General features: G+C 39.7%; 1 protein-coding gene across 2 annotated transcripts; it reads left to right on the forward strand.

Annotated features, from left to right (window-relative positions):
• Positions 1-3,981: 3,981 nt before the first annotated feature.
• CABP2 (calcium binding protein 2) lies at positions 3,982-27,297 on the forward strand. 2 transcript variants are annotated; one of them, XM_088145148.1, is made up of 6 exons: positions 3,982-4,365; positions 16,417-16,447; positions 20,268-20,402; positions 23,509-23,618; positions 25,987-26,134; positions 26,680-27,297. In XM_088145148.1, exons 1-6 carry the CDS (start codon positions 3,982-3,984, stop codon positions 26,703-26,705), a joined length of 834 nt encoding a protein of 277 aa, XP_088001274.1. In that variant the 3' UTR covers positions 26,706-27,297. The 2 variants fall into 2 exon arrangements, with proteins under 2 accessions (XP_088001274.1, XP_088001275.1); XM_088145149.1 differs by lacking the exon at positions 3,982-4,365 and adding an exon at positions 13,036-13,215.
• The last annotated feature ends 137 nt before the right edge of the window (positions 27,298-27,434 follow it).

Genomic DNA, 27,434 nt, shown 5'->3' on the forward strand with positions numbered 1-27,434 from the left:
ACTGCCAAGTTACAGTGCAATTCACCTGTTCTTAAATCAGTAGAAAATTATACAGGAATAAAATGTGCTCTTCCATTATTGATTCTTGTTCTGCGTGTACTGCCTTCATTTTAGTTTGCTTGCAAAGGTTAGTCTCCTGATTTCTCATGTGCAAGGTTTGTCAAGCAAACCAAATAGTGAAATATTCTGACTTTTATACCTTCCTCCGTTTGGAATGACATCAGCCAATGCTCTCATCCAAAGACAGCATTGCAGGGTTTGATATCTGGAGTCCAGTGTCTTTGATACTATGTGTCCTTCACTGCTGATGAGTGAAGACCAGCTGGGATCATAAAGAGTAGTGAATGGGATGGATTGCAAAGAGAACTGCATGGTATCATGAAGGGAGATGAGTTACAACACACGCACAGTCCCACAAATGTAAAAAGCAGCAAGATCCATTTTCCTGAATTTTGAAAGATGACTATACCTGAATGTACTTGCTTTACCATCCGCTCAAAAGTGCAGATTTCAAAACTCTGCACCTTCACTGAACAGAGCAGCGCCCATACCACTATATTTGGATCTTTGGGAAGGAAAGAAAAAATAAAATGATGTTGGGGGGAGTGCCCTAGAACTGTAGGAGATGGGTTGTACCAGTATCAGTCTGTTGTGGCCAAGAAATGGCAAGTTGATCCCACCCTCTACAAGTTACCTGACTATGCTGTCAACAGAATGGTTAGCAAAGCACACCCAATTTTACATACCTTGAAATTGTTCTTTTGGAAACTCAGAGAATTCTCTGACAGGAAGGAGAGAAGTAAAAAGCTGAATGCTGAGATGAGTAGGAGGAAAGAGATAGCTAAGATTATCCTTTAACCTCTGATTAAAGTTGGAATTGGAAAGAAGAAGGATTTTCCATGTAACAAATTGGCACAACATCTGTTCCAAGGTGCATCTGTTCCCTACAGGAATAAGAAAAAGTTAGTTTAAAACTGCAGTACATTTAGTTTCTTTTTCTCTGTCAGTTTTTAAGTCTCTGTCATTATTATCTCTATACAGCTTCAGTCTTTGTGTGTTTTAGGCAAATTGGAATCGCTTTATATTAGAGTTGCTTCTAAATAGGAGCAGATCAGCATCATCCTGGGATCTGCTTAAACTCAGAGCCTTATCATTTCCTTTATCTTTTTCTTTTCATCTAAAATGCTGTCTGTGATTTCAGCAGCTCTGTCTTTTCTCTCCTCTACTACTGTTTTTTTTTTTAATTAAAAATATGTTTTATGTGTTCTCTTCTCATTTTTTGAAAATAAGATTTGATTCTATTTATCTCTGGAGATATTAGTCTATCTCCCCACAAAGGAGGAGAACGAAGAAGAGCTGATTTTGCTAGTCACATACCTCAGTGCTTTAGGGCCAGGAGGTGGCTATAGATTTATTTCCTTTTTATTATTTTTTCCTTGCCAGAAAGGTGCCCAGACTGCATGAACCCTATCTCTCACACACACAAGGGTTGCTGGGAGGGGGGAAGATGCCAAGTACAAGTATCCTGCTTGAAGACAGATGATGGCAGCAATGCCCACCAAGCTGCATAGCAAGGCAGGAAGCTGAGGATGTGTAGTCCCCGTGGGCTTCTGGGAGAGGGGTTTGAGATCTCTCAGGTCTTTATAGGTTCAGCCCTGCTGGTACGGCTACAAATGCAGATGGCACATGTATTTGAGCTGGGATGGTCATTTCGAGATCATGCCACTAGAGATCCAGCTAGACTGGCCTAAAATATTTGCTAGCTGCCTGAAGAGGAATTAGATCTTTCCATGGAAAGAAAGACCAATCATAGTTCAAAACCTCTGATGGAGAGTTTGCTCTACTGTAGTGAAAGACAGCAGGCAAGCAGGGCACAAATCTTCCAATTAGCACTCCAGCACCCAGCAATTGACAGACATCACCAGGCCAGACCTGAGACGCACAGCCAGCCATTGAAATCACTATTTTACTTTGCTGGTTGCCTTCCCTCTCTTTCTCCCTAACCTTCCTTGCAGAATTGTTGTGAAGATAAAGGTCCAGTGGAGGAAAAGGGGACTGTAACACAAATCAAATCTAGGTTGCAAAAATCCAGACAATATCCAGATGGCAGTGAGAGTCTGAGTTTTTCTATATCCCTCTGCTGCCATTATTCAGATTTTCACAGCCAAGATCAGCTAGCTATAAATAACTGAATGCATACACACAAATATACCCTACACGTACACTTGACAAGGATATACAAAAGATGGGCAAAATGTTCGACAAGTAGATATTCAGTAGGTGATGCTCTTCAACAAGAAGATGCAGTGATGGAAAACTTTCCTCTGGCTCCTAAAGCAGTTAAAAGCACAGAAATCCTGTCCTTGTAAATATGATAACAGTCCACGTAAGAAAATAAATAGGCCCTGTAGGGATGGGAGAAATCTTCAGTGTCTAAGCAACTGAGACTTGTTCTTTAGCTCATTCTTTCTGCTCTTGACTTCTCTTAGCTGAGCCCCAGAACATTAAGACCTCATCCAGGAGTCTTGGCATTGTCTGTATGAGGTAGATGAGGTCTTGTTACTACTGCAAGTGGAACGTTGCCAGCTTTCCACTAAATAAACCATGAATGGTCTGCTCAACAGTCCCTGTGGAGCACTGCCATTAACTCCATTCTGCCATTCAGAGAGCCAGGAAGATAGCCACGGCCACAGGTGGGGTCCAGCTTTGTTGAAATACAGTCAGCTTCCTGCTGAGAAAGGGAAGGGTGCATGTGTGAGTGAATCATAATGGATGATAAGACTTAAGGAAGTACAGTATATGCAGGTATGAGGATGGAAGTGGAGGGAGCAGGACAGAGAGAAAGGACCTGTAAATATCTAAACATTATGCTGGTCTATGACCGTAATAAAGATTTGACTTGATTTGATACTGAAACAGTATCAAATACTCAATAATATATTGAACAGCAAGCAGGAGTCCAGAGAAGGCAAGATAATTTTACCCAAAGCTTTCTTTAAAAAATAGACCCTGCTAGCAGGTGATGTATTTTATATCCAGGGCATTGTTTCAGCGTCTTTTCTTTACTACATTACTTTCTAAGATAAGTAGATACTATGCAAATGCCCAGGGATCCCATGGTGTTGCTCAAACTGTATCCTGCAGGCACTGAGACCTCTTGGGTTTCCTACTTCAGGGAGTTGTTTTACCTTGTTTGCATCATTAGCGAAAAGCCAATCCAGGCCGGGTCGTATGTCTGACCTGATAAGCTCAGATTCCCTCTACATCCTCCGGCTTCAATCTCGCTCCTTACAATAATAAGATGACTTGATTAGGTTTTGATGGAGAGTGGGGATGAGCTGTGGCAGAAGCAGAGGTCCCTTCCTGCTCCCATGCCAGTCCCTGGCCCTGGGAAACACAAGGGCTGATCCCTTAGAAGCAGGAAAAGGTCTTTGAGACTGCAAGCAAAGAGCAAAGAGGCCTAAAAGAGTGGTGAGATAAGGGAGAGGAAGAAAGGAGAGGAAGCAGGAGAAAAAGAGAAAGGAAAGTGAGAGTGTGTGTTTAGGGTGGGTAGGAAAAGTGGTCCCAGAGGGAAGAAAACATTGCAGAGAAAAATGTAATGGGAAGAGGAGTGGGAGAGTGGAAGGGTATTCTGAGATATTTGCATTACTTCAGAACTGACTTTATTACTTCATAGTGTTATCTGTCAGTCCAGCTAGGAGTGGGCACCTTTGGAGCGGGCAGGTGTAAGCAGGGTAGCCCAGAATAGAGTGGCAAGCAAACAGCACAAGGAGCAGAACTGGGAGCAACCAGAAGAAAGTGAGAAGGAATCAGGAATACAGTTCAGTGTCCCACAGGATGTGTCTATGAGAATGGGAGCCAGAGAGGAAGGCCGAGGCAGTGGGGCAAGGGGCTGGGCCTTGCCAAAGACCATTTTCCCAGAAGAGGGAGTAAATAGCAAGAGCTCCAAAGAAGGACTGTAGCTCTTTGCCAGCTTTCAGCATGTTCTTTTTCCTCCGGGAGACCCACCGACTGAGCAGTGAGACATCAGACTTGCAGGCATCTCAGGTTGGTTCCCGAAGCGGTTCTCAGAGGCAGTCCAAGAGTGGACACTCCCGAAGGACAAGCAGACGGTCCCATGAAGAAGACCGGCAATCCATTCAGCGGCCCAGGATCAGGAGCACCTCTGAGGCTGCCTCAGCAACTGCCTCTGGACCCCTCTCTCGCACCTACTCCCAGTTGGGTGATGAAGCAGCCTTGGCTGCAATCAAGCCAAAGGACAAGCCATTGCAAGAGGCAGCTGAAAGAACCAGTTTGGCTCATACAGAAGATAAATGCCTAAGTATCAGGGATATGGAGTTTGGCCTCACCTCTGTCTTTGGGCAGGTAACTAAAAAGCAACAGGGAGGGGATGGGAGGAAGCCATGACAAGGAAGAAGAGTGGGCTGACCAGGAAGAGGCAGGGGCTGAAAAACAGGGGATTTACATTTGAGGTCCATGGAGAGAAAGTTCAAATAAGAGAAATCCCCCAGTTGTCAATATTCCAGTTTGAGAGCCAGTTTGGTGTAATGGCTAAGGCACCAGGCTAGAAAGCAGGAGATGGTGAGTTCTAGTCCTGCCTTAGGCATGAAAGCTGGCTGGGTGACTTTGGGCCAGTCACTCTCTCTCAGCCCAACTCATGTCACAGGATTGTTGTTGTGGGGAAAATAGAAGGAGGAAGGAGTATTATGTATGTTCACTGCCTTCAGTTATTTATAAAAATAATAAAGGCGGGATAAAAAAAATGCTTATGCTTATTCCGCCTTCTATCATTGTTTTTTTTTTAAATCTAGTCTTCTGTTTTTGCCGCCTTCTCTCCCACATAGCTAGAGATCTTGCTTTCCTGCAATGTCCCATGCTGTTTTAAATCTAGTCTTCTGCAATGAACCCAGGGAGACGATGCCTCCTTAGGTTGTCCCATATATATAGCATGCTCTGTCATTTCACATAGAATAGAGGTGGAGAACCTCTAGTTCTGCTGATGTTGCTGAACTGTGAGTCTCAACATCTTTCACCATTTGCAATGTTGTCTGAATAGTTAGAAATATATGGAAAATCATAAGTTTGTTACTCATTGCTCTGGACTCAGCTGAAGGAAGTGAAGAGGCTAAGATCTGTGTTGAGCTCTAATCCTGAAAATCCCTGAGAAGGAACTCCTAATCTGTAGGATTGGCTACTTCCATACTTAAAAGTTGTACCAGTCTGAGATTGGTGGTGCTCCCAGCCATGTCCCCACAATACTGTGGGACTTTTGGCTATTAACTACCAATTTAGCTCTTCCTGTTTCAGAGGAGATGAAGACAATTTTGCAGCATTTCTATTGGAGCTGTGAGTGGACTGGTTTGCCATTGGTGGGAACTTCTGTCTTATTCTGCCTCCCTATCCTTCCTGTAGACAAGCTACTGTGGCATCTTGCCACCATCCCACTATCTTCCCCAATCACTCCCACAATCAGCAGCTTTGCTGCTCTCCCTTTAGTTTCTTTTTCTTTTTCTCCCCCACACTGTGAAAAGCAAATCCAGTGAGGGAAGGATGGGGTGGGGTGGAGGAGCAGGATAGCATCTGGCTGCCATTTGATTGTGCCCTACAATTTGCCATCTGGAGCGAGCACAGGCTGGCAACTACAGAGGATAGATCCCAAGGATACTTACCCAGTAGAACCAAAACACTGCACTGGAAGTGCGCTTTGCATTGTGGCATGGTTGTTAAAAGGTTTGCAAAGTATAACCATTCTCTGAGGAGCTCATTTACAACAGGCAAAGCATGGTAAAATGTACCTTTGGACAGGTACGCCTACTAAGACCTCATGGGCTGTATCAAGTTTTACATTTTAACAACACAAATGAAAGGGTGGTGGATTTGGCTGCCAGATCAACAATTTGTGATTTTGCCTTTAAAATAACTACCACAATGGTAAGGCAAAGGGGAAAGTGGTACAGGTAGTTCTCGTTTAGCAACTGCCTCATACAGCAACCATTTGCAGTTATGACAGTGATGAAAAAGTTACTTTGTAACCAATCCTCACATTTACGACCTTCACAGGTCTGTAAAGCAAAGGAAAGCTGAAGTAAGATCATAAGCACAGTCATGGTTTCACTTAGTGACCCCTTTGCTTAATGACTGAGTTGCCAGTCCCGTTGCTAAACAAGGACTACCTGTATTTGGCTACAGTTGCTAACTAAGGGGGCTGGATCAAGGGTCTGGATCAAGAGGCTTTGTTGGAGGCTGAATTGACACAGTGCAGGTGTGAACAGCTTGTAGTATGTCAATAGTGCATGGCCCATAGTTAGTTGGCAATAGCAGATAGAGAGCTGAGCCAGTCTGTCCTGTTTCTGGTGCTGCTTCATGCAGCCTAAAACATGGGGTGGTATGTGAGTCTTCCTTGCTGATGTTCTCTGTAGCCCTCTGCTTCCTGAAAACCATGTCATCTCTGGAAAAACAAATATACCCAAACTTGAGCAAACTCATCTCAGATCTGAATAAAACGACTGCACAATGAATTTCTGATTGATCTGCTTTCCTTTGAGATGCTTGCAATAGCCTCTCTTGAAAAGCTCTCCCTGAAGCAAATTGCAAAATGGTAGCTCAGGTGAATGAAGATGGAGCTAGCCCAAAATATTTTGCCATCTGAAGCAAAGATAGATACAGAATCTATGTTTATAAGCAACTTGTTCATAAATCACAAATAACATCAGGTCTTCAATCCAATGAGCAACTGAAGCCATTAATTTATCATTCCAGAATTGAAGGACTAGTATTTTGGTAATAAGAATGGCATGGACAATCAATTTCCATTGTTCAATTGTAAAAAAATAAATAAATTTCAGTGAGACACTGAAAATATTAATATCTCAAAGTCAAGTTAATGTATGTAATTACTTCTTCCCAGAACATACTAACTTTAGGACATTGCAAAAACATGTTTTAATGAAATGTTATTACATCTCCACAAAGGGCATAATTTACTCATTTCTTTCCTATACAAATACAATGGGGAGCAACACATCTGAAATATTACTTCTTGGTGAATAAGCAATCATCTAAGATCTATTGAATCAATAGTAAAGGAACCAGCAATCAAGAAATATGCCTCAGACTAGCTCTTGGTAAAGTAGCAATGAAAGCTACTTTGTGGAAAACATGTATTCAGATGCCAAGATGTGTCTATACCTACAATGATTAGAACTGTGCAGGCAATGGATTTCTCTGTGACACTCTGTGGAAATGAAAGTTAGACTTTGAAGAAACAAGATAGAAAAAGTATTGTAAGCCTTTCCAGGTAGACCAGACAGGAAACACGACCAGATGAGCTCATTCTACTTTATTGTAAGGCTACATTAACAGAATCTTGCAAGTCTGAAAGTACAGATTTCCCACCGTCTCTTTTTACAGCCTGATAAGTTAGGGAGGATCCTTTCTTTCTGTTCCTATTATGCAGCTGCAGGCTTCTCCCCCCACCCTTTTTTGGTCATTCCTAGGCAGCATCTCTCCCCCCCCCCCCCATCTCCTAAAGTCATTCCCACATACCATTACAAATACAGTATTGACGCTTTTAAGCTTTGGCTTTGAAGAAATCTACTGAAAGTAAACAAATGGATTATCAAAGAAATGAACCCAGAATTCTCACTTGAGGCACGAATGACCAGGCTCAAATTATTATATTTTGGATACATTGTGTTTGCTCTCTTGAGAAGTCTTTTCTGTTGGAAAAGGGAAAGGAAAGGAAAGGAAAGGAAAGGAAAGGAAAGGAAAGGAAAGGAAAGGAAAGGAAAGGAAAGGAAAGGAAAGGAAAGGAAAGGAAAGGAAAGGAAAGGACGACCAGCAGCAAGATGGATGGACTCCATTACAGCAACGATGAGTGCATTGCTGAAAGATCTGAAGGACCAGGTTGGGGATAGATCATCCTGGAGAAAATTTATATATGTGGTCACTAAGAGTCAACACCAACTTGAAGGCACATAATCAGTCAATGAATCAAGATCTACTAAATTGTTGATACTGACATTATGACAGCTTCCTATTGTTTAGACAAAATGGGGATCTCCAAATTTTTATTCCATTCAATCTTTAAAATGTATATATCAAACTGATTTATCAGTTACAAGTATTTATTAAATCATTGACTTTCACCTTAGATTCAGGAGCAGCATAGAGAAGCTGGACCATTTAATAAAACCTTTGAGAAATCTGCTTTTGGCAAAGAGAACATACATATGTTATTTATAAATCTTATTAAAAGTTTCTTCTACATCCAGTGATAGTATTGAAGGTTTATCTGTTCTGCTTTTGTTTAAATCAGTTAAATCTCTTTCCTGTAAAATATCTGAACTCCGTCTAGTTTTGATAAAGCCCACTTGATCATTCTTGACCAGTGAAGAAATCACTTCAAGTCAATTAGCTAACATTTTAATATTTACATTAACCAATGAAATAGGATAATAGTTAATATGTATGATCTGGCCACCTGTTTCCAAATAATTTTCAATATATTTTTGGGATTAGTCTTATGCATATTTTAAGTTTGTTCTTATAAGATGCACATACAACCCTACCTATAAGCTATATAAGCCTCACATTCTGGATCCCATTCCACAGAAAACTACAAATCTAACTTATTATAATGAAGGATGCTAACAATTTAAATTTGGGTATGGAGGAGCTGAGCTATTGCTGGTCCTTGCTATTGATAAATAACTGAGAATTTGAAGCTGTTCCCAGTTTGCAGTGACTGACCAGTGGGTCCTGATCTACTCTCTGCTCTTCCCTTCTTTAAAGAATGGGGAGGAAGCAAGGAGGGAGAGGTTTTCTGTCTTTCTCTTGTATCATTTCCATGGGCATCATTTCCATGTAATTATGATCTAGTAATCCTACTTGAATTTTGGCAAATACTGATTAATATTTGAGAGACCTCTGGCAAAAGGAAAAAAATTACTTGTAGGAAAATTTTCTTCCTCTCCTGAAGGAGAAGAGTGGAACGGTTTATATAGGAAAAATGATAGTTTTATAATTAAAATACATTAAAAGAATATCTTGATAAATTCCATTCCATTACAGTTCACCCGATTACTTAAACTACACATCTATCCCACTATCAGAATTTGAATCATTGCAAATGATGACAAATGATGACAGCAAAGAGGACTGATCTGATAGCTCTCTTTTCATCTCGGTGAAAATAATCTTCATCAGCTGTGGCTTACGGTGTGTTGTGGGAAGCCAGTGAGTTATAGTTTATTCAATGAATTACAGTTGGCGTGTGAACTCTGTGAGGGTGTGTCAAAACATATCTGCCATATTTAAAATTTATTTTTCCCTTTCAAGCATCAGCAGTGGTATTCAGATCAGTTGTGGTGAAATGACTGGAAAGAAGAGTCTGGAGACTGTTATCTGGCAGAATGTAGAAGTAAAGGTTTAATTATCAACCAGAGGAGAGAATGGAATGGAAATTTTCCTGGTTTCTTCTTTCTGAGGTTGAGAATAAATGTAAAGAAAATTGAATTAGGGCTATCAGATCTGGGCAAAAGTCTGGATCTGGGCTGCAAAAGTCTAGATGACCATTAAATGACAGCCCAGAGTTTTGTGTCTCTTTGTTGCCATCCAATGGATGACTGGAGTTTTGCAGATCAGATCTGGAAACCTCAGTTGAATGTAGTATGATGGAATTATGGTTGACTGAGGTACATATATTGATTAATTTTTTATGGTTATTTTGATCACTATATTGTCTCTGAACAAATGAAGAGAGTCAATGAATGTGGTTGCTCTGGCATAACACTGTCAACTCTTAAAACCTTCCATTTTTTCTAACATAACCAGGGGACTTTCCAATGTGCTATATTACAATTCCCAACAAATCAGGGAAGGCTACTTTGTGTTAGAAAGGCCTTACATACTTAAACAAACAAGCCTGAATTTTTCTGCATGTTTTTCTAGCTCACAAAAGTTGCAGGTTTTCATTTCTGTTGTAATTTTCCAGAAAAAGAATGCTGGTAAATATGAACTTAATCAGATTGTGTGACCTGAATAGCGCTTTTAAAATAAGCCCTTGACCTCTACCAATTTTCATAAAGGCTACAATAGTTGTACTTTTATTTCTCACTATTATAAAACACTAGGGAATTGTTTAGATGAGAGATTGTTTTTCCATTTGCAATGCCTCTCTCCCAATTTCTGTCCTGAATTAGTGATAGTCATAATAGATGTTAAGAATCGCTGTTCAGCTCTAATGAAAATGCCCTTGAGTGACTATGTACAGTGGATTCTGTTAGGTCATTCAGATCTTGTGGCCAGTTGATATATTTGACTGACAATCCTGGTAATCTATGTGTTACCTTCTATGTTCAATTATGCCAGTGGGTCTATAGCATCTACACTCAGTGGAAGCAGCCCGTCTTTAAGATTTGAAAATATAGCTGATTGTTGCAGAGGAGATTATAGCCATGTATACTCTGAGACAAAGAGAGGGAGAGGTTAGTTGATGGGCCACAGACCCTTCCTTTGCTTGTGTGGCAGCCTCTGAAATGAGTTTTTGGATGGAAGCATGAGGACAGACCATGGATGGTGTTCTCCTTTCTGGGATATTGTAGCGCTCAGAGAAAGAGATGCCTGCTTGCCTTCCATTCTCTGCTTCAGCACCATCTATTATTGAGTTTTGCATAATCCTGAGGATTATGGTGCTACTCCACGCCTTTCCCCCTCCATTTACTTTCCCTTAATATTCTAGATATATTCAACAATAAAAACCCTGAAAATCCTCAAAGAGACTAAACCTCCTAGAAGAGAATCACTTGTTACTATAAAAAACGCACTGCCATCAGCGCCAGCTGCCTCCAGCCCAATGCTATGCTCTGTGGGATGGGGGGGCCTTAGCAGCCATGGGCAACTGCACCAAAACCCTAGGCAAGCAGCTCTCCAAGGTAGGGAGAAGAAGATGGAGGGGTGGGGGACCCTCTTCATCCTCACTTATTCCCATTTTTATGTCTGGCTCCTTGCATGTGGCTGTTTCAGCACGTGTTTGTCTACTTTCCTTGTTTTTCTGTGTCTGTCCATCGGTGCCTGGAATTTAGGCCTGAATTCTCTAAGAAAATATGGCAAAATGTCCCTATTTGATAAATGCTTGTGAAAAAACTCTTTGTTTTGCCCCATCTCAGACTAATGAGCTTTGAGGCATCACCCCAGGATCCTTCAGCTCTAGGTACAAATTCTCCAAATTGTTGGGATGTTTTACAAAATAATAATGTGGGAGGCTGATAATGGCCCTTTTCTTTCTCCCTGTTTTAATCCTTAGCTTAGCAGTTAGATGTATTTCTTGCATCCAGTGGATGGAGGGGATGAAAAAAAGAGTTGTAACCCAGGATCAGAATATATTAGTTCTTGGAAGTTTATGATCATTCCCATATTCTTGCATTTGCTTGAGGTCAATATCTCCATTCTTGAGCACTAGGTGAGAAGAATTTTTATCTACCTCTGGAAGTATCAGTGTACATGCATGAACTGAAAAAGAGTGAGTCTGTATTCCAGTCTTTGCATGCCATTTTTGTACACTGCTTAGACTATGAAATGAAGGAAAGGGTGGAATTGAAGACAGAATGGAAGGGAGAGAATGTTGTGAATTGCCCAGTGAAGGAAATTAAACATCTGTGTTAAAAAAAAAAAACATTTAGGTCTAATAGTAGAGAATCTATGTAGCTCGGGGTTGAATTTTTAGGTTCTTGGTGTTCTCTGAGCTTGGTTGTTTTTCTGCAGATGTTTCATTACCACCCTAGGTAACATCATCTATAGGCCTATGTTTCTGCCTCTTGTCAAGAGTCCAGTTTATGCTATTGTCAGAGCACTCTGTGTGTAACTTCTGCAAATCTTTGATAAAGAGCAGAAGAAATTCAAGCAAAGCTACGCAGGAAAGAAAATGCCAAACAATTTGTATGTTTTAGAGCATGAGGGAGATGGTCTCTGTAACTAAATTCCGGTGAACAAGTTAGCCCAGTTTTTACATCTGTCTATGTTGCTTCAGTATAGAATTCTGTAATTAAGCACACTGTAGTGAGTTTGTATTTGGGGTTTTATTTCTGTAAGCCACCCAGAGTCAACGTGAGTGAGTTGGGTGGCCGTATAAATTGCTTTAATAAATAATACATAAATAAAATATGATTTCATAATCCCCCTTTTGTCAAACTGAAATTGATGGTTTGGTGGCCATTTTTGGAGGGAGTTTGAGAAACTGAAACTTGTGTATTCATGTGGCAAAGAATATTATTCAGAGTTAGGGCATTCCTTTACTATTCACGTTTTAATGACTTTTAAGGAATATTTCACTACATAGCTTAAAATCAGTTTTATTTCTCTTTAACTGCCATGCCCACTGCTGGATAGAAATGATGGGAGTTTTAATGCAACACACATGCAAGATATCTGGTTAGGAAAGGAACACAGTTTGTTGAGAACCCTGTAAAGGATCCGTTGCTCTCCTCACAAAACCACAGTCCTTGAGATTCAGTCTAAATCTGTGGGGACAAAAGGCAGAGAGATTACAAGGAAAAATGAGTATGCCTACTGTGCTTGAGGCATTGTTGTATGTATCCCAGCACTCTGCCATTTCTGAAAGAGTGGAATATATGTTCTATATCTCCTTTTGATCATGTGTATGCATTGAGTAGATGCCATGAGTATCAACTATGATATTAGTAAAATATGCCTGCTTGCACTCCAGCATGGACTGTGCTGTGCTGGTGTTACAATCAGTGCTTTTGGCTCACATTAAGGACTCACTGAAGGGCTGTGCAGATTGAAATACACTGTGGTGTCTGCTGGCTGAGATCAACTGATGGATGATCAATATTTCTCAGCTAGTAGCACTTCCCTGCCATTCTTTGTTTTCCTTTTGTGTCCTTTCCTTTCTCCTTCCTGTCTGTTCCATGATTAGATTCTTCACTTTCTTAGAATTTCCCAAGAACCAGGGACCTTGAGCCCTCAGGTGCTGGCAGGTTAGGCCCTTTAATCAAACATACCTAATTGCAAGCTATGCTGCAGGAGAATAAGCAACCCTCAGAAGCACTTGACTCCCCAGCCTCTACTAGCAGCGACCTGGACGACATGGCTGATGGCAGACAGTACCCACCTTTTCAGAATTACTCAGTGCTGCATGGCTTGGTGGGGCCAGCCTGCATCTTCTTGCGCCAGAGCATCGCCATCACATTGATCGTACGTACTGTGCTTCCACCACAGCTGCCACCATATCTCCACTCTCCTCAATTTGTCTGTAGTGGCCCTTTGTTCTGCTGCTATGATTCTCCTCATCTGTCCTCTGCATAACCACACACTGCTGAATTATGGATTAGCTCACCTTCAGACTTTTCTGCTCCCTCTCCTAAGGAATAAGAAATCCCACTCGGCATCTTTTCTGCTGCTAACATACAAATTATGAACCCACGAATACATTGGCCATTCAATCTGTGTTTTTGTACAAGTCATACACGCTGTTGCTTGTGAGCTACAGTATGCAGACTTTTCCCTGGTTAGAAATAGGGTAGTAAAAAGTGTCCTTCAGTGACTTCGTTGCCCCTGTGTCAAATGCTAGGAAGCAAGAGAGACTGATTGATTAATAGTTAATAACATATTGATATGCAGCTCTTGCATGCACATTATGTTGGTGCATGCCTTACAATAAGCCCAAAAGATGAATCAATATTATTTATACCATGCTATAAAAAGGGAAAGTGGGGTTAGTGGGGTTAGGGGCTAAGGCTGCGATGGAGAGCAAAGCTCTTAAGGCTAGCAGGTGATTCATGGCAAAGACAGCCTCCTATTTTGAGACTTTACAAGGAGCAGCTCTATCTCTTAACAGCAGCTTTTTTTAAAAAAAAAATATTTTTTTATTTTTACAACAAACACAGAACATACATGAACAAACAAAAACATAAAAAGGCATAAAAAAAGCATCTTCCATTTTATACCGTGTGTCAACCAGTTACCAACTCGTTGGTGCCCCTGTCATAATCTTAAATTCTCATATCATCTATTCAAAATATACTTGTATACTTATCAATTAACAATTATTAATCATTCATAGCTAATCTATAGAATCATTTATTACAAGAAATTTTAACTTTCAATAGGATTAGTAATACATTTTCATCTATCGATTATATGTGTATATATATAATAATTAATATCAAATTTCTATTATAAAATTTCCTAATCCATTACATTACTATATTTTCTCAGTGTCATATAAAATTACTTATCTTCTTACTCTAATTTCAAATCTCAGTTTAACTCATCTCTGCACATTCCATAATTTTCAATAACTTCCTCCTGCATAAGTACTTTTTAATTTTTCCAATTCTTAAAAGTTACAGTTCTAACCAGTATCAGTTACAATATCAGTTACAGTTCTAACCGGATTCTTCACTACATGTTTCAACAAAAATGTCTCTAGTTTAAAATCTATATGTTACTATATTCAACCATGTATAAATTTTAGTCTAATCTCTTGAAACATTTACAATCAAATACAATTTTTAACTATATATCTCAGATTTATACTTTATTCCAGCGCTTGCATAATTTTGAGTTCACCCTTTTCATTCAATATCCCAAAATATCTAGCTGTTTATTCCTTTTTCTATATTATTGGATAAAAGAAAGCAATAATAAATGTCCTTTCAAACATTCTGCTTTTTGAAGCTTCTGTCAGTTCCATCATTGTTGTATTCCCCTCGTTTTTCTTTAAACATCTGAAGTAGTTTCTTTCAATATTGTTTTACTTCTTCTTTTTGTGCATTCTCTTAGTACGATTTTCCATTATAATCTTGTATAATCTTTTTCTCACCCTCAGTGCCAAGAACAAGTCTGTCCCTCTTCATTTATCAGTTGATTAACCCTTTTAATTCTCAGTTTATAGGCCTCACAATAATTCTGTTTAATGTTTCTGATTTCTTGTACTATTTCTTCCTTTTCCATTGATCCCGTTTTATGTTTAATTAAGTCCATTTTAGCTTTAATATCTTTTTTCTTTTTTTTTGCGGGAATTTCTGCAGCTCTTCTTCCAGTTTTTTATAGTCATCCTCAATAGTTTAAAGATCTTTTTCTGCATTGTGTTTCTCGTATAATTTATTATCTTGATAAACCTTTATTGAGTCAAAGGATTCTTTATCTTTGTTCTTGCCAAAAATAAGAAAAAAAAAAGCAAGAGGAGAAAAAAAAAAAGAAGAGGAGGGAAAAGACTAAGTCTCTTTAAAAAAATCCAACTGAGGGGGGAATGGAGAGCAAAGCAGAGCTTCTAGCAGAAAGAAGAGCTACTGCCACTAATCAGGGCTCTTGTGACTAGCTCAAACTTTCCATCTTGATATTTTCAAAATCGCTTTCAACTCCACTTTCTTGTTTATAGTTACGGATGGCACCTGTATAAACATGCACATCCCACTATCTTTTTAGAAAGCCCAGGGTCCTTGAGCATGCGTCACAATGGAAGAAAAAAAGCACTATGTCGAGCCTCTAGATGGCAGTGCAACTTTCTTTCATTTACTTTCTCTTAACTCCACTTTCCCCATTTCAAAATCAAAAAGTATAAATTTCTTATAATAATAAAGAAATCTTAGTCAAAAAAAAGGCTTAAGATAAAGAGTTATTGAGTATTAAAAAGAAAAAGCCAATCCAGTTAAAAATATATTTTTTTAAGAGAAAAACATCTTGCCAATTCCACTAGAAAGGGAAAGTTGAAAAGAAAAAAAATTTTCGCCCCTTTTTTTATAAGGCTCAATCTCGCCGCTTAATCCACTTTTCTTCACTTTTAAAAATCTCTTTAAGTTACTTAAGGTGTTCTCTAAGAATAGTTGAATAGTAAAAGTCCATCTCACCCAGTTGACACCCCTCTCTTCCTTCTTCCTTTGGAGCTGTCCCGGCTTTCACAGCCATTTTGGCTGGCTCTCCTCCGCCGGCTTCAAGAGCTTCTCCCGGGATCAATCTGGGACTTGCGGCGTCCCTGAGATCCGCGGGACGCGCCCTTTGCGATCGCCATCTCTACGGGACGGCTTAGGTCCATCGGGACCGTCCGGGGGAGGAGATATCGGCTGAGATCCTGGGAGCCCAGGATCGCCTGCCGTATCGCCGCGACGCCAGCTCCGCCCTCCTCCTTAACAGCAGCTTTTGAGCTATCCTGCTCCAGTCTGCCAACAACTACATGAGGCCTTTTAACCTAACGGGTCCTATTTCCAAATTCACCTGCTCAGTATCAGGTTCCACAAAAGACCCATTTTTAAAAGGAACACACTGAAGATTTTCTTGATCTGGACAGAATTTCTAATTGGGGGATCAAAAATAAAAGGTACTAGAATAAGTGTCAGTTGGCAAACTGTTTCTGTTTTGTTTTTTCACTAGCCTCTCCTCTTGTTCTCTCCTTAGGACCGAAAGCTGCGAGTGGAAGAAATTGAAGGTAAAATGAAAAATGCTATCCTGTTATTCTTTTCTAGGTCTTTTCAAGGTGAGCTGAAATCTAGGGCCTACAGGTAGCTGAGAAGGTTCTTCAAAGACATGTCCCAGAAGGTGATGAGGTGGCAGCAGGGGGCAGCAGAGGGCTTGACACTGGTCACTGTACATGCTCTCCTTTTTATTTTGATATGCTCTCCTGCTCTGAAAGAAAACAGTTCTTATACTAGGGTGAATTCATCCTGTGGTGTCATTCAAGGCATTTTCATCTTCCCTTCAACACTCCTCTAACCTCCAAAGGAGTCTCAGAATAGACCACAACTGTTCCTGCCCAACTCAAGCTGAAGTGCAAAAAAAAAAAAAAAAAAAGGTTGCTAATTGGTGCCAGGCCTCCTTCCTCCTCCTTCTCTCACTGCACAGTGGTTAGAGGGATGTGGTGCCACTGTCGGAACAGGATCCAAGTCCTGTGTGGAAGTCCATTTATTTCATTTTTGCTGTAAAGGCTTTCATGGTTCTAATTTTGTATGGTTTTAATTTTGGTCATTTTGCCTGGGCTCATGAGCTTGTTTTATTAAGACTACTTTTAATGGGAAGCAGACTAAATCAATGGTACAAATAATATAAATAATAACTATCCCTCAATAAATGTGCAAAATAAACTCTATTTTATTTCTGTAGTTGAGGTGGTGTTACCATTTTAATTAATGGTAATTTTAATTCTTTGTTAAAAGAATGATCTTTTCTTGTATGAGGACTGTCCCCCTCTATTTTGTTTAGCTTTTGCTCTAAAATACCAGGAATTAAGAGCCATTATAAAGCTTGGAAAGATTATGGTCTTGGCTTGAAATGTTCATTGTATGCTTCACAACTGAAGTAACACACATTGCTGTCTAAAGGGGGTCTCATAAGACCTAACGTCTAAATAGCTTAGTTTCATTAGCACCCCTCCATCAACACTCCTGCTAAGAGGGGGGATGCTTCCAGATGAAGATGCTTCTCTCTTGCTTATAGGATTTTATGGGAGCATCTGACATTTGCAGTTCTCTCACTTTTCCCATCATTTTTTTCTACTGCAGAAGTTCAGTTAAAGAGAGTAATTTTGAAATAGTAGCACAATTTTTAACAGGTAAGGAAAGGAAAATGCATCATTGAGACTAAGTGGAAAAAACAGTCCCAGGGAAGATCAGTGTTTCTTTTTTCCCCCTTTCTAAAATGTTTGTAATTTTTATTTAGTGAAATAAAAGTATTGGAGATCTTTTCAAAATAAAAAGGCTGCTTTTCTGCCATGAGTATGGAGGATGTGAAGGCTGTCCGTTAAAATAAGACTTTTAGGTAATGACTCAATTACAACAGCTATGGGTGCACCATTGAAAGATCTGAAGGACCAAGTTAGGGACAAATTGCCATGGAGAAAATCTGTCTAAATGGTTGCTAAGAGTTCACTGACTTGAATGTACATAATCAATCAAATTCAAAAATTAATGTTAGGAAGGTATCATTTTGCTTATTTAAAATGGGAAAATCAAGTTGGAGAGTTTTAACCCACATTGTGAAGCTGCTTATCAGGAATTACGAAACTGACTATTCAGAAAATTGGGTTTTCTGATAAACGTTCATTGAGCAGTTGATAAAAGACAAGTATTATTTAAGGGAATTAATTGAATGAAGTCTACAAGTTTTGCTGCTATCTTTCAGTTCTCTACTGTAGGTACTTTTAAAATACTAATTTGCTAAAAAAAAAAATCAAAATATGAAAGTAATACAAGTGACTAGGGGGTTTGATTATGTAGGCAGCAAACTTGTTGGTCATATTGACCAGAAGATTACTGTATCAGTTACCTTTCTTGATTTAATTTAATACTTTGTTGCACACATTTGCCACCTTGTCTTTTTTCTTGGTTTTCTCAGGCTTTGTTTTCTTTTGGATCCATTGCTGTTCTTTGCTTTACCCCAGTGTTCCTCAACCTTGGCCACTTGAAGTTACGTGGACTTCAACTCCCAGAATTCCCCAGCCAGGCTGGCTGGGGAATTCTGGGAGTTGAAGTCCACACATCTTCAAGTGGTCATGGTTGAGGAAGCCTGCTTTACCCCATATTCCTTCATCTGAAAATTTTGATCTGATGCCTGTGGAGTATTTTTGGCCTAATTTTCTTGAGTAACTTTTAAGCCACTATTAAACTGGAGCAGAGATGGTGGTACTGGTAAAATTATTTTGCATATTGCATTCTGTCACTCCATTTCCACTTTTGTATCAATTTGGTGCATGCAAGACATCAATAAATCATATGATTTTCAAGGAAAACAACTTTAGAAAAAAAGTAACTGTGGTTCAGCAGTAACAATTTCAGACTGCTGTCCAAGGCATGTTTAAAGAAAGTGCTACTGGGAAAGTGCTCTGTATTGGCAGAGCTGAGCACATAGGATGAAAGACAGGAGGCATTAACCTCCTGCTTTAGAAACCCTTTGGTCTATACACCCTAGCTGCACCTTCTGCCTGGGTGTGGTGGCTTGGTAGATACTGCTACTACTAGCTATTTTCCAAGGGGATTTTATCTGGTATATGAGAGAGATAGGACCCTCATAGTCTATGCACTTTACTGGGCAATAAAAGGAAAAAAGATTATTTAAAAAGGCATAAATTCCATAGCTCCACCTCTTGTACATTGAGCTGTGTCACTAGGGAAATCAACGCCACTCCTTTGGGAGATTGTGAGATCAATCTCACAAGGCTTGAATAGAATCAAACTTTATTAAAACAGGAAAGAGAAAATGTAAAAATCACTTTTCAGTTTCAAGTAATCACTTGTAAAATATTCAGTGGCTGTCAGCTCTTCGAGGTAGTCCAGACATGAAACCAAAACCTTGAGTACTAATACTACCTTTATTGTAAGGTTACAGTAACAGAATCTTGCAAGTCTGAAAGCACTTTCCCCCTCCCCTGCCTTTACTTCCCAAAGAACTAGGGATGGTCTCTTCTGAGATGCTTTCTCCACCCCCGTCTCCCCTTTGGACTCAGATCTCTCTTATCAGACTGTTGTTTAGGCTGCGGCTCTTCTTCCTATCTCCCAAGATAACTCTCACAGCCCATTACATTGGAAAGAAGATAAAAATGCAGAGTTATTGAAAATACATATTGCAATTTTAAAGGATCCCTCATAGAAACAACTATATAACAATACGAAGGGCTATATAAGGCAGATGGAAGTTGATATTGGTTTGCCTCTAATTTAAAGGAACTCTATTGAAAAGAGGTTCTAAGTAGTATAAAAGGACAATTAATTGAGCGTTCATAGAGAACACAAATACAAGTAGTCCTTGCTTAGCATCCACAACTGGGACTGGCAACTCAGTCACTAAGTGCCATGGTTGCTAAGTGGAAAATCACATGACCAGAATGGGTTTACAACATCAGTTCCACTGTGGTCATTAAGCAAATCACCAGTCATTAAATGAGACATCACATGACTGTGACTTACAATTTACTTCTGCTTTCTTTATAAACTCTACTTGTCACAAGCTGGTTGTGAAGCACGCAGATGGTGATTATGTGACATTGGGACACTGTGATGGTTGTAAATGTAGGATTGGTCACAAAGCTATTTGTTTTACACCATCGCAACTTCCAAAAGCCAAAAGCTCTTTTACCTGGAGGGGGAAGGGTTGGGACAATCTTTTTGCAGTGTACTAAAGCATCCCTTTCTGTAGAAGAAGTTGATTCAAATGTCTGAGCTGCCTCTTGTCAGGTTGCAGGTGGGGATCAGAATGTGGGGATGGGGGCTTGCCTGTCCATCAGCTACAGATTGATACAGCAATTTTTCTCCTTTCAGAGCTCAAAGAGGCCTTTCGGGAGTTTGACAAGGATTGTGATGGCTACATCAGCTATAAGGACTTGGGAGAATGTATGCGAACCATGGGCTACATGCCTACTGAAATGGAACTCATAGAATTATCTCAACAAATTAGTATGTGCCTTCTACTATAAGACAACCTAACGCCTAAGGAATACTGTGAAATAATGGATGTCAGATTGAGAAATGTCTTCCAGTTACATTTAATATGAATTCTGTGCTTTTTCCCCTCTGTCCCTTTATCTCTGAGTGCTGGGATTATAATCAGCAATTCCCTTTGACGGCCTCTCATTTTTGAACTGCTCTTACAGCTCAGATGTTAAAACTGATATTCATCTCTTGATCCCTCCCAATTTTTCATCCACATTGTTATGAATAGCATCCTTGAAATTATTTGCTACCCTGACTAGGAATATTTCAGCTGACAGCTCTGATCCTCCCACACCCCCAAGTATTTATGGAGAAAAAACAAGAACAACCCCAAACTGAGAGCCAGTGTGGTCTAGTAGTTAAGGTGCTGGCCTGGCACTGAGGAGGCCCATTTTCAAGACCATCCTTAGTCACAGAAACTCATGGGGCGATCTTGGGCCAGTCACTCTCTCTCAGCCCAATCTACCTCAAAGGATTTTTGGGGTGGAGAAAAATGGAAGATGGGAGCAATATGTACAGCCATGTGAGCAACTAGATGAAAGGCAGAATATAAATGAAATGAATAAATAGAACCCCAAATTTTAACCCTTATTTATACTTTTTCTAATCTGCTTCAGTATCAAGAAATGCCTTGTTCCTTGTTACAGATGGAAGGTTCTCCATGCCACTGGAGCAAGCCTCTAAATGCCAGAATAATGTGCTACAGCCAAACCCTTCAGGTGTCCTTGCCTCATCATTGCCTTCCCTCTCTGCCAAGAAAGGAGCCACTTATTTAGCCATGCCTAGCAGTTCCCCTGCTGAGTAATTTTAATCCTAATTCTGTAGGAACTCATCTGGTGGAAATGGAAAATATGAATGGGGTAATGCAATGATTCTGACCTTTTCTTGCAGCAGTGTATCGCTGCAGAGAAACGCTTTTTCCACTGTCCCCTTCAAAAAATGTTTTAACACAGCACATGAATTCTGATGAAACTCTTCATATGAGTAAACCGTAATATACTTCAAATAGTATATTATTTCAGATAGTAATTACAAATAACTTATTTCAGACAAAAACCATCAGCCAACAAAAGATTAGTTATCCAAATCTTCTTCCATTATGAATAACACATACTTTGGTTATGGTTAACACTTACTTGCATTTTTCTCTGAAGGCAATTCCAGAGAATTGTTGCCATGATGGAAAAAATAGTGCTTTTTTGCCTCGTACCTCCCTGCCCCCCCACTTACTTCACAGAATTGGAGTACCATCAGCAGCTTCTTTTGGGAGAATCTCCTTGGATAGGTTGACTCAGATTGGAGCAGGGAACCCTTACAGGTGCCAAGCCATTTGGGCTTTAAAAGTCAAAACTAATCTTTTAAACTGTATCCCAAAACTTATGATAACCAAAGCAGGGCCCACAAAAGAGGTATCATATTATCATGGCAATGAGCACCAGTTAGCAAGCAGTCCACTGCATGTTGAACTAACTGTGTAGTCTTTAAAGGTAGCCCCACGTAAACCACATTGCGGAAGTCCAGCTGAGTGGGGATGAGGGCATGAGTCGCTGTAGAAAATCCACAAAACTGTTCTGGGCTCTTTTTTCTCACCTCCACAGAGCATTGCTGCTTTGTTTTTTAGTGTTGAGACCAAGGCACTTTTAAACCACCACTATTTTCTTTCCCCAATCTCTCAAAAATACTTTGAAGCCAACCCCCAATTATTTCCCCTTCTGCCAACTTTGAAATGCTGAGAATAGGAGAGAATACCATGAACTAATCAGGGTTACCTCAGGATAACCAGTAAGAAAAAGCTAAACAAACAAACAAACAAACAAACAGATAAGTAGAATTCAAACTGCTGCAGTTCCTGGAATGAAATCTTCTCTCACACACGCCCCACTCAAATGGGAAAACAACTAGTTAGCACTCCCACTTTCTCATCCATGTTTTCAGTTTATGTTGTATGCATTGTCTGATTGTTGTTGTTGTTTAAAAAAATCTGAACAGTTGCTAGAAAGGGAACTACTCTGGTTCCTGCAGCTTCTGTCAGGGGTCTCCATAGGTGTGTAGGCGTCCATGTGCATCTCAGAAAAGTCCAGATGGTGGCCACAGCTATGTAATCAAAATCCCGCTCTTTTCCACATGGTTGTAGCCACCATCTTGACTTTTTCAACTCTCCTGTAGAGGCCCCTGGCTTTTGCTGAAAAGACTGTCAAGTGTGATGCTGGAAGGATAGCATGTCAGCCATTTTGCAGCTAGGGCATTTTTCCCAGTAGCTCCAACCATGGCTGTTGATTGCCGTGCTGAAATGGGTGAACTCAGCCAAAATTGATCCATGCTGTTTTGACTTTTTCAAGACCATTGCAAGTGTTCCCAGGAGTCCCGTAACCCAGGCAAAGCAAGGAGATGCGAAATGGAGAATAATGTTTTTTTTCCCCTCTTTTCTGCAGGGACAAGCAGACTGCAAAGCTCTAGGGGGCTATTCAGGTTTTTCTTCCCCTTTTTTTTCCAGTGACTGCCTTGAAACAAAAGTTCCTTAGAGGATACGTTTTAAACAGAGGTGGGAGGTTGGTTGCCTTGAATTCAGGAGGGGGGGGGGTAAGGAAAGAATTCCCATCAATGAAGAAAAGAACCATGCACAAACCAATTGCTTCAAAGCACTGCAAACATTAATACTACCCTTGCTGCAATTTTAAATACATCACAGCTGAGCTGGAAATACTGGCTCAGATTATTGAACACAGGCAATGGAATGGGATGGCAGGGTTCAAAACCATTTTTGAACAATGATAGAAAGCTCATATTAGAGATGCCCTGAATGTGAAAATAGTAGTGTTGAGGAAAAACCACTGGCTGTGTAGACTTGCTAATAGGGTTCAAATTCTGATTATTTGGATTGAAAGCAGCCATTTTACTCCTGTAGAAATATACAGAATCCGCACAAAAGGGAATTCTGGTGGGGGCATGGTGGTTACACAGATGAAAAGAAGTTCAGTTTGTACATTGTGAGATGGCCTTGGCTCACAGTATAAAATATTTAACTTTGTGCTGCCCAGCCTCTTCTGAAAATGCCTTTATATGTCTACAGCTGGAGGGAAAGTGGATTTTGATGACTTTGTGGAACTGATGGGCCCCAAGCTGTTGGCAGAGACAGCAGACATGATTGGGGTTAAAGAGCTGCGGGATGCCTTCCGAGAGGTGAGCCGCATGAACCAGTTATAAGGATCAGAGGTGGTAGTATTACATGCGTGCTGACTGTGTTTTCACAATACACTACGGCTAAATGTATTTAATTAATAATGGTTTACTGAATAAACCACACTTGGCTGGTTTCAGTAATAGACTATTGTTTACAAAACAGTCCTGGATGAGTTGAATCAACACACTAAGCCATAAATAAGCAGATCACACTGAATCATTTAATTCAGATTAAATCATATGTGACAAATTGCATGATCACATACAGTGAACAAACAGTGGCTGGATAACTATACGTTGTGGATGTTTTAATTTGGATTAAATTGTACCTGATGTTTCAAAAGCCCTTTTCAACTGTTTCTAGGTGGTTTGTTTGTTTACCTCTAACAGCTGGATTCATAAAACATACTAAGCCAAAATCAACCAAGATAGGCCTAGGTTGTGTGTACCTAGCCCATGTGACTATATGGTATATTGAAGACATTTCTAATTCATTTTGCTGCCTTGTTTTTCCATATAATGAATATTTACAATTTTAAGTTAGGTGGTATCTTTGTTAAAACCAATCAAAATGTTTTCAAAATTAGTATGCATACCTTCAAGATGATCAATATTTCATCAGGCCAAAAAAATAAATAAGAATCAAGCCACAAGGTGACAAACCAGTGCCAGAAATTAGACATTGAGTTTTTCATTTTAGGTTCGGTGTCAAAGTGAAGAGTGAATGTTTTAGTCATTGCTAGATACTATAGGTACCAAATTACACCAAGGACTCTGAGGATTATCCTCATTCCTGAAAACAGAGGCACCTGTTACCCAGATTTTCCTCCACCTTTACATAAATTCAAAGATTCCAGGCTAGAGAGCAGAAGTAAAGAGAAACACCTCAATTATCCCTTTAGGAAACATGAGATTATTTTTAGGCTGTGCCCTATTAAAAAAAAACAAAACCTAAGGCCAAATCGCGAAGGAAACAAATCTTCACTATTTTAATTAAGTTCACTCTTTGAGTATCTCTCCTGCTCTTGATATGGATGGGTGCTAATCCGTGATATTTAGGCAAGGAGGTAGCTTTACCACTGAATTTTAGCTTTTTGGAATGTTGTTGACTAAGAAATCTTCAGCCCACCAGTTTTTCCTCAGCAGGATATAGATTCAGGGGTATTGTTTTTCTTCATTTTATTTTCCTTTACTACTGAACGAGGTAAGGAGGATAGCCTCCATACTTCCACTGCTGTCCATTTTTGGCATTCTTCTAGGCCACACTAGGGCCCCACTTTCATGCTTTCCCCCCTTCCTTTGGTGAAACTGACATAAGAGAATATTCTTTACATATCAAAGGGAATCCTTAGTGATACTAAAAAGGCACTGGAGACAACAGATAGAGAAACTGATAAAGTATTGGTGAAATTAAGGAGATTCCTCCTTGGTATTCTCTGTTTACTGGAATCATCTAGGTATAGGAAATTATGAAATGCTGGGCTACAAGGATTCTGTGTATTTGGGATTCCATCTAAGACAAGTCTTGAGTTTTCAGGCAGGGAAAATTATCTAGTGTAGTAACTGGAGACGATGGTGCCATTTTAAATTGGGAAGGCAGAATTGTAAAGTAGAAAAAAGTCATTTTCGGGGCATTGGGAACCAGCCTCCTACAACATGCAGGAATCCGATACTGTACATACATACATACATTTCACAAATAGCTGTCCAGCTTTTGCCTGAACACATCTAGCAAATGGAAGTTCACCATTTCTCTGAATGATTCCACACTCAACTTGCTCTTCCTATTAACAAGGTTTTTTTTTTTTTTTGCCTTCCTGTAACTTAAATGCATTCTTCCATGTCCAGGACTCTGCACTGATAGAGAACAGGTTTTGACCTTTTTGTGTATAATAATGTATTTTAGGAATTTGAATTGTGTTATCATGTCCCCCTCAGTCTTTTGTTCTCAAGACTAACATTCCCAGTTCTTTCAATCTCTCTTTATAGATTTAGTTTCTAATCCCTAATCATCCTCATGGCCCTATTCTGAGCCTGTTCCAAATTCTCTGAATCCTTCTTAAGTAATACTTCTTAACTGCAGCAAAGGAAGCTTCCATAGAAGTAATGAAAGCTTTTTCAGGCATTTTTTTGGCCTTGAATTTGCAAAGTTCACATGAGTATACACTGTAATGTAATTGTGTCCAGCTGCTTGAAATGTCTGCTATATGCAAGCCCATTTGGATGGGCAGGATGTATACATAAGCATATTGCCATTATTTGTCAACTAAGAATAGAAAACAATACTGGGTTCAAGCAAGACTGGAGAAGTATGAGAGATGGCTAAATGAATGGTGAAATAAGGTGTTTGTGTGTTTCCTCCTTCCAGTTTGATACAAATGGTGATGGGCAGATCAGCATAGCTGAACTACGGGAAGCAATGCATAAGCTCCTAGGGCAACAGTTGAACTACCAAGAGGTGGATGAGATCCTCCAGGATGTTGATTTGAATGGGGATGGTCTTGTGGACTTTGAAGGTATGACAGGAAAATCCTTTGGGCTGAAAATTTGTATTTTACAAATGGAGTAGGATGTATGAACTGAGGCTGGGAGACTATTTGGAACTTGTTGTTGGTTTTGGGAAGGAACATATTGAACAGGTTGGTAGAAGAAAATAAACACTGGGGATTGGGGTACTGTATTTACTTCTATCGATCCCCATTTTAGGAAAATAATAAGGTTAAAAAAAGGGAAAGTTTGTGAGAGCTAAGATTTCTGTTTTATTTCAAAGCAGCAAATACTTATAAGAATGCCCATATATTGTGAGCCTGGCATGGCATCCTTTTTAACTCAGCTACAGCACTTTATCTTTCCACATTGGCAGGCATATTTTTAACTGGAGAAAGTAAACATTTGAACTCAGTGGATGGCTCTAAATCTTTACTCAGTGAACCATAATGGCAAGATCAGATTTTGCTCCTATAAAGCTCTGTTGCCCCTAACTGGCCCCTTACTTCTAAGCAATGTTAAATAAAATGATACTTTTTTTCTTCTCTCCTGATGTGCTGGAATCTCCATATAGAGTTTGTACGGATGATGTCTCGTTGAGAAAGACAAGCAGCAATACAAGGATGAAGTGCCTTGAGAGGGACAACTTCACACTGCCATAAATTCAAACTTCAATAAATCCGGCCATTAGGAGAAAAGGCAGCAAAGAAGAATTTCCCACATATCCTGTTTCCTGCCTGGAGCCAAACAGCCACTCCAGAGAGTTCAACCAGGTTCAGAACCCTTAACGATGTTGTGGATCATAACCAGAGGAATACCCTACCTCTGTACTAAATATGGCCATGTACATTAACCCCAATTTATCTTAGATTTCAGATGCCATCATATCTTGTTAACTGTTTGCTGTAACACTGAATTTTCATTCTATTCATTCCAAACAGGGTTAACCAATGAAGCTTCAAAATTGTTCTGTTTGCATTTGTGAAAATATTCCAAATACCTCTGTTCTACTATAAGAAGGGCTGATTCTCTTTATTTTTCCTTCCTCTAATGGCTGTTTTCTGTTTCACAATATATTTTGCTTCCCACTGTGGCACAAGTAATATTTTCCCATTTCTGATATGCTATATAAAGTCATAAACTGTTTTTCCTAAGCAGGATAGAAATGCAAAGGTGTTGACTTATGGCCCAAGACAGAATTATTAGGACCTAGATAGGCAGCTGGTTACTCTTAAACCAATTTTAATGTCCAAATAAAACTGATGATACAAGAATGTTGATTAAGTCCCTAGGAAGTAGCACCTGTGATCCAGAAGTGTATCTACTTTG

This window comes from Python bivittatus, unplaced genomic scaffold (assembly GCF_059951505.1).
Source record: "Python bivittatus isolate LINGU-HERP-01145 unplaced genomic scaffold, Pbiv_v1 ctg000480_np1212, whole genome shotgun sequence".
Lineage (NCBI taxonomy): Eukaryota > Metazoa > Chordata > Lepidosauria > Squamata > Pythonidae > Python > Python bivittatus.